The 8,398-nt window shown below is 34.8% G+C and overlaps 1 protein-coding gene across 1 annotated transcript; it reads right to left on the reverse strand.

The window, feature by feature from the left end:
• Nucleotides 1-2,912: 2,912 nt before the first annotated feature.
• Nucleotides 2,913-7,386, reverse strand: csf3a (colony stimulating factor 3 (granulocyte) a). Its single transcript, XM_079595364.1, has 4 exons — nt 7,228-7,386; nt 6,426-6,533; nt 5,263-5,409; nt 2,913-4,798 (listed from the first exon to the last, which is right to left on the reverse strand). Exons 1-4 carry the CDS (start codon nt 7,318-7,320, stop codon nt 4,565-4,567), a joined length of 582 nt encoding a protein of 193 aa, XP_079451490.1. The 5' UTR covers nt 7,321-7,386; the 3' UTR covers nt 2,913-4,564.
• Nucleotides 7,387-8,398: the final 1,012 nt, after the last annotated feature.

Here is an 8,398-nt window from a genome sequence, read left to right on the forward strand (position 1 = left end):
TGTTTTTTTGAAAAAATCATTGTACAGCTTTGCATTATATGACCCCTGCCCCCACAATAAAAACTACAGTGATTTGATTATAAAACTAAGCAAATAAATATAATCTTACTGAGAGATACCATTGGGAGATATCATGTGACAACTGATATTAATATGCATTTTATGCTATGCTATATTGTTATAAAGATCTAACAGATTTACATTTACTTTACACTAATTTCATATAACGTTAAGAATTTTACTTTTTTACAGTACCAAATTATTTCGTTTTACTCAGTTCTTCCTAAAGTATGAACTCCATATTTTCCTATGATACCATAAACCATAATAGCTTAAAAAAAACACAATTATATGATATAACCACTAATGGATCCTAAAAAATAATCCATTAATTAAGAAACATTTTAACTGTAGTGGGCATGACGTCATAGTGGATAAAGTGAGTTAACTCAATGTTGCGAAAAGAATTCGACGGAAACCATAGGATTTGCATGACTTGGAAATACCAGTGTATAATCAAATGGAAAAGAATACTCAAAAAACCTAAGAACTGGATAAAAATAGAACTTGTTACATAATATCCTGTATGTCAATAATGCCCTTTCGACGTCAAGGAATGCCCAGTGCCCACAGCGTCAGAACAGTGTCTGTCAGAGGATACCCTTTATTTTCTTTCTCAGTAAAATCAGCCATTCTGTTTATTTGACTTGACTCTTATTTTAGATTTGTAAAATAACTTCTTTTTTTTAAGCTTTTATGAGTATTGGCATTGGTGGAAATGGCTGAGATTCTCTGGGAAGTTGGGGAGTCACTATACAAAGAATTTGTAATTATTTAATATTTTCTAGATTTATTTATTTTAGTACAATGTCAACATAAAATGCTAATTATGTAATTCATGTTATCTTTATAATATCACCCGTATTTTAGCTGAATGATATTATGTATTATTATGTACCTCTATGCATATTTAAAAAAGCTTGAATACCTTTTCAGATTTAACTTTCTTTCTGGAAAACTGGCAATTAAACTATCCAAATTTCACCAGCAAGCGTTATTGGCTCAGTTTCCAATGTTTATACACCACGCTTCTCTGCCTTTATGAAAAAGAAGTGTACGTAATTTTATTAAATAGGCTACTTCAAATCTTACATTTTTGGGTTTTTTTTTTTTTACTGTGTTTGCAGGTAATATTAATGAAGTTAAAAAGACCACTTAAGTGTACTCATTAAGTGTACACTTTCATCCGTTTCTTAACACACTGTACACTTGTAAAAGTCACTTTGAAATAATGTCAAATTAAAAGTACCTTACTTTAAAGACATTACATATAAAGATGTATATAAAAAAACACTCTTAAGCTCAGGTAATTGCATTTAATATAAATGTAAACTATAGTAAAAAAAAATTTGTATCAGTTTTAAATAAAATTGCAATTAAGTGTTCGATAAAATTCCATTCAATTTGCAAGTAGCCTATATTCATTTAAAGTATATTATTTCCATAATCAAAAATATTGTGTATTGTATGTAAATATGTATCTGTAAATATTGCGTTATTCCCTATAAAAGTAACTAATTGTGTTACTCAGTTACTTTTTATGGAAAGTAATGCGTTATTTTACTTTTGCGTTACTTTATCTCATTGGGGCTGCTTGTTTGTTTGTTTAAGGTTTTGGGAAATATAAAGGCCCTTTCACAACAAATTGGTTGAATTGGATCATTGAAGGTCAGCAGCAAAGACATCTGTTAATAAAGTGATATTAAATACATGAGGTATCTTTGCATTGTTTGACATATTTAAAGGCACAACGCGGATTTTGTGACCTAAAGATTTGAAGCATATGAGTTATTTTAAATGATTCCTCAGGCCAATATACATGCGCTTGACACTATCAATGCTCATAGTGGGGCTGCCCTCTTGAAATACCGCCTATGTAAGTTTGGAGAAGACGCACCGTCTTTGGCCAGGTCATGTGACCTGTAAAATGCCAGGAGAACGAATCACTTTACGACCGTCACGTGACCACAAGCTCTGATATACTCAAGGAGCTAACGCTTTTGCTACTATTTTTCCGCCTGCTCGACTGCTGGCCATGGCTGAGGCAAGGAAAAAGTTTAAAACGGCTTCTGAGGAGGCAAAAAAGAGAAAACACGAGAGGGATCGTGGATGTCTTCTTGACTTTTGCGACAGTGCTGCGGCGCTTGTGGCCTCTAGGGGCGCTCGACGTGAAAGTTACAGGTCTAGCGCCCCTAGTGGCCAAAAGTTATGTGGTGTGCCTTTAATTATTGCAGGTTTGCACACGATTTTGTATTTTACTATTTTTATTCATTTTGACGAATACTGAATCTGTTTTTTGTGCAAGTGAGATGAATAAATGCATGCTCACATTTAGTCTAGAACAGTCTTTTTAAAAATGTACAATTATTGATTAAATTAGGATTCACCTCGTAGCCGTTTGGTTTGGTTCATGGCTTATAACACAAAGGCAGCTGAAAAAGATGGGCACATGTATACTCTTTATTTTCAGTAAATGCACAGCTGAAGTAGTCCCAGGTCTGTCGACCGCATTACAGTTCCATATCACTTCGCAAAATTGTTTTGGTTATTTCTTAGATCTGTGCAGCCAACCACGACAACAATGTGTTGCATCGTGGCCACATAACCACCTTGGTGTGCATGATCTGTCTATAACTGAATGGGTTGTTATCATCTTTATGTTTAATTGATTGTCTTCTCTCTAAAGATGACAAAAGTACATATCAATTACTGAAAAATACACAGAGAAAATATGAGCAACTGAAAAATAACAATAAATGTTTAACACTCATTAGCCTCAAAAATGTTTTTTTTTCTCTTTCTTTGTTATTTAGCATGACTTAAAACACAATATTTTTTCTTTCTTTTATTTTGATAAAAGGTCTCACATTCAAATATTCCAAACATTTCATATACAAATAATGGCAAAAATAAATACATGTATTCTTCACTTAAATAAATAAATAAATAATATTATATAATTAACCCATACACAAAATACAGCAGTTTAAGGGAGCTCCTAAATTGCTAAATTAATAAATAATAAATAAGATGTGAAGTGAAATACAAAACAAATAATAAATAATAATAAATGCACAAAATACTGAGAAAACTCATGGTGCAACATGAAAGTTTCCAGTGACAAATAAGTTGCCTATCTACCTTGAAAGCAAAGATACTGAATGATGCAACAAAAACACCAATAAGTGGCCATTTACACGACACCTTTTTCAACTAAAAACTGAAAACTTTGTATGCGTTTTGGCTGTCCTTTCACACAACAACAGCATTTTGGGGGCCTGAAAATGTAACGTTTTTTTTTTTTTAAACTACTCCGTTATCGCCTAGGTGTCTAAACCAAAAAAAAGTGAATTTGTGAAACCGTTGATGTCATACGTATGTAAATTACATGTTCAGTCTATAGACGTGTAACGTTTATTTTCTAAGTAGCATCGCCAACTACTGGCCTGGCATGCATACTACAGCATTTTTTGTCGTTTTCGTGGATCTGTGTGTACGGGGATCGTTTTGACAATGCCGTCGCCTCTACGCGAAACTTTGCAAAAACTCAAAGGAAAAAACGTTTCTGTTTTTAGTACGTCGTCGTCGTGTAAATACCCTTAGAACATATCAGCTGTTTTTGTTTGTTTGTTTGTTTGTTTTGCTTGTCACTTCACCATGTTGCATCGCAAAGTATACTTCAGTTTTTACGCGTACATCAGGGTACAGTGCTGTATGTGCGCAGCCTGATTTCTGTGTAGGCTACTCTATAGAGTGCATAAGTCAGGTTAATTTTCTCCATAGAGAAATGTATTTTTAAAGTCCGCGTGAACCGGAAGTTGCAAACGACTTTTCTCAAGTGTTGTGACACATTTCCGAGTGAAACAGAATATTGAACAGAGGGCAGGGTTTTACTTTAGCGCTCCTCCTCTCCATCTCTCGCCCATAGCAGAGTAACGGTTTGAGGAGAGTGGTTAAGCGATTAACCAACCCAAGCCGTCAAGCCTATGTCATCAGAAAAAGAACCATTCCAGACCCGGAAGTAACTTTTCAGACTTTGATTAAAGATAAATTCGGCAAACATTTTTTTTCTGTGTATTAACTTGCACGGATTAATTGTTCACCACAAGACTAGTAATATCCGCTAACAAAGTAAATAGGGTCAATTTTGATTTCATGCCGACTTTAACCTATAAGCCTTTTAAAACAGACAAACTGAATGCCTACTCCATTGAAGGACCCATGAAATTACGAAATCAAGTCTCACTATCCTGTCAACATACTTGAATATATTACGGTATATATGGCTTTATGGCTTTAATGCTTGAACTAAGATTTTCTTGTATGTATGAATAATGTATGGAGAGAGAAAAAACAGCGCTACAAGGCTACAATTTTGATCGGTCATAGTTTTGGAGAGAAAGAGTGCAGACACTGGACATAGACAAAACTTTTCAGTTCACCCTTGTCGTCACTAAGTGTTCACGTTAAAACTGAAGTACATTTTGTGCTTGGTCTAGACCACTCATACGCATGCTGCATTTACGCAGAGCTGCACAGTGTTAGTATTCTCTGAGATGGACTTATCAGAGGTCAAACTGAGGATACTGCGGAGTACGTCACTACTGAAGTCCTGAAGCTGTTGCAGAGTGAGGTGGGCTGCCACCTGAGTGATGTATTCAGTTGTCAGATGTTTGGCAGGATCATGATGCTTGTCTGATGCCTGCTGTGACTGGTCAAATCCCGCCTGTTCCTGCAACTGTGAAAATATAAATACATGAAGCATTCAAACATTCAATATATTATTAGACAGTTCCATTAAACTGCATTTGGAAATAAAACCAAAAGTTGCACCTTCCCAACACACTTTGATCATGAGTAAGACGTTTATAGCTTTTTTTTCCCTTATTACAATGGACTTCATTGTTAGGTATATGTTTGATTAGTAAAAATGTTTTACGACTTCTCATAAGATCAGGTTGACTTTCCCTATTTAAATGACGTTAGATTAAACACACTACTTGATTGCTATCCTAAGAGGGACACTGCAATATGATTCCAGACATGATTTAAATTTAGCAGTGCTTAAAAGTAAGTTTCTAAATCAAGCCGTGACTAACACTCATGCAATTCAGGAACTGAGTCTACAAAATACTAGTACAAATCAATCATCTAAATTTCCATGGGTTAACAGAAAAACAGTCACCAAGTCAAATTCCATACCTTTTTGATTAGAAACAGAAGGTCTCGAATTTCAGCCTGAAGTTCGGTCACCTTGACTGTCTGGTTCAGCATGGGTGATTTGCTGATCTCTTTCAAGAGATTCAGATGTAGTTGCAGTCCCTTCACTATGTGAGCAAAGCAGGTTTCCTGTGACAATAACGGAGAAACCTCACAATTTATTTGCTGAACTTTCAATCCTGTTAGCCTACATTTGTCTTTAAATTGTGTTTCTCTGAAAATCTGCCATTATGAAGTCCATAAAAGAAGCCTAATAATTATTCTCCAACTATTATACAAGACAACTAGGCTACATTAAATAAATTGGCTTGAAAAAAAAAGTAAAATAGCTAATTTTGTGGTAGAAAGACTGAAATAATATTTTCTTGTAAAATTTTTGTTTAATTTACAATCTCATGAAAGTGCGTATCTATACTGATCCACGAATGTTATTTCTCGTACTATTTATACGCCAAAAATGTTTTTTTTTTGCGTGCATATGCTACGCACTGAAAACCCTTGGGTAGGATTAGGGGTGGGGAGTGCTACACATTTTAACTATGTACTACACTCCATAAAGTGCGTATCATATGCACGCAAAAACTATTTTTGGCATATAAATGGCACGAGAAAAAACATTCGTCGTATAGATATGGACTTTCATGAGATCGTGTTGCAATAGCACATTCGGATGCTCCAGAAACTAAATACCTTATCAAGAAAGGCACAGAAAATGGCTTCAAAACAAAATAACGAATTCTACCAAATAACTGGATAAAAATTCGGCAGACACAGTCACTCCTTGTGTTGCTGTATAACAGCTGAGCCAGGGGATAGAACGATATTACACATAAACCTCTAAAATCACTATGCACAAATTTGTGTGTGAATGTGAATGAGTGTAAACTCTATAAATGAAATAACCACAGCCAGATCGCAAATCAAATAGCCGTGTTGCCATCTCGGTGCGTCTCTCAGAAATCAAGGGTAGGCCTAATATCATTCATGTCTGAGGCACAAATGGTGCAGGTTTACAGTACTACACAGTGTTAGGGATTTGTATATTCTTAGCCATAGCTAAGTATGATGAAGAGCAACAGATATGCTTGGCTTGGCAAATGGCATTCATTAATGTAAAAAAAAATAATAAATGCAATGCAACTCACCAGACTGAAGTTACTAGAGATGTTCTGGAGAACCGGGGCAGAGGGTATCATACGTGTCTTTAAGAACTGCAGATGCAGCCTATTTGAGTTGTCGCCCAAAGTCAGACTCTGAGAGAAAAGATAAGCATTTGACGTGTTTAAACACGACAGGACAACATTTCTTGATCTTGTGTCAATACACCATGGATCTGTTCTCTAAAACCTCACAGACATGCCAGAGCAAAGTAAATTTGTATAGAGAGGCCCCAAAAAGTATTTGGACATGTTATGGCTGTCAGACAATGTCGTACACAGTCCACAGTTAACGCGAACTACACTGATGGTTACTCTATGAAACTCCTTTAAAATTCATTACAATGTGAGGTTATTCTGAGAAAGGTTTTAGAATCTGGTGAGATGCCAGTCGGATTTAAATGTGACCAAAGGGTCCAAACGCCTCCAAAAATTTTATACTTGTAGAGTTATATATACTGATAGCTATGGATATGAAGTTAAACATTGGCAAACATTTATTGTATTTACATTTGCAGTTCAGTTCAGTTCTAAGTTCAAAGATCAACTCTTAAATTGCCAGCCCAGATCTTTGGCCACAAGACTATCCTAACCGCAAGCCAATGCACATGTAAAAAAGGCTATATATAAATAGGTTAATCAACAAGCATGTTACCAAATATTCAAGTTCAGAGGGACCAAATGAAAACGTTTAAGAATCAATCGGTGAAAACCCCATGGTGATTGACTACTCTTCTTGGAGGACGTTATGCCCCTCAATGGGTTACAGCCCTGAAACATATGTGCTTACCTTGCTGTTTATCCAGGCTGTGTGCACTGTAGGAATATCTTCAAGAATTTTGCTGATTAAACTGTGTGCCTGTTCAATAGTTTCCTTGTCCATAATGTCCAGTTTCTGAGAGACAGGGGCAGATCCCACGATTCCCACTAATGTGAATAACAGAGCTACAGGAGGAGAGAGAGAGAGAGAGAGAGAGAGAGAGAGACGCAATTAGAAGTGCGTAACTGTGACGTAGATCTCACACTCATGGCTCAAACACTCACATATTATGAAGCATATTATGCTTCAGTCATGGACATCACGATTTGACATAAATGCACCTGATTCTAATTGACTGGTACTGTAGTTACCTAACTTATTTCCAAACACTTATTCATTTATATTTTATAAACCTATATTCAAGTGGTATAAATTGTATAGCATATGCAAATATAATTGAAAACAGTATATTAAACAAAATTATTTAGAATCATTATTTCATATAATTCAAAAATGAAAAGGCTTACCCTGGAAGTTCATTATAACAACAGCAATGAAAAAGAAAAAGTCACCAGACTCCAGCAGTAACAAAGTTAACAAAGCCCCGTCATGTTCAGAATTTATATATCCTGCAGGGGAAATTCCTCTTTTTTTGACATTGACGTATACACAGACCAATTATGGGTAAAAGCATACTTGAGGTTATTGATGACTATGCATTAACAAATCATATTAAACATTATAGAATAGTTGAGAGACCAGTAGTTCATGTACATTCATATATGAGTAGATACAAAAATATAATAAAAAAGTTCCTTACTAACTTACTAAGTTCTTATTAACTAAATGAACAATGTAATTTTCAAATGTTATTAATGATAGTTATGATACAATGTATTATGTAGCTAAATGCTAGACAGTTTTATTTTACTACAGCCACTTTTTACTACATTCACTTGAACTATTAAAAAATAAAACATCATGAACAGAGCACAATACAAAATATGAGATTATTAAAGCATAATTTGGATATAGTAAATTAAACTTATTTTTAAGATTATTAAGATAGTTTGCTCAGAGTTGTTGTTTTTTGCCACAAGTCTGTATGTAAAATATGATTTAATATTTTTTTCTCTGATTTTTGACGGACAGTCATCATCAGCCAATGTGTTAAGAGAAATAAATAGAAACAGCTATTGTA

This window comes from Phoxinus phoxinus, assembly GCF_949152265.1.
Source record: "Phoxinus phoxinus genome assembly, chromosome: 21".
Classification (NCBI taxonomy): domain Eukaryota; kingdom Metazoa; phylum Chordata; class Actinopteri; order Cypriniformes; family Leuciscidae; genus Phoxinus; species Phoxinus phoxinus.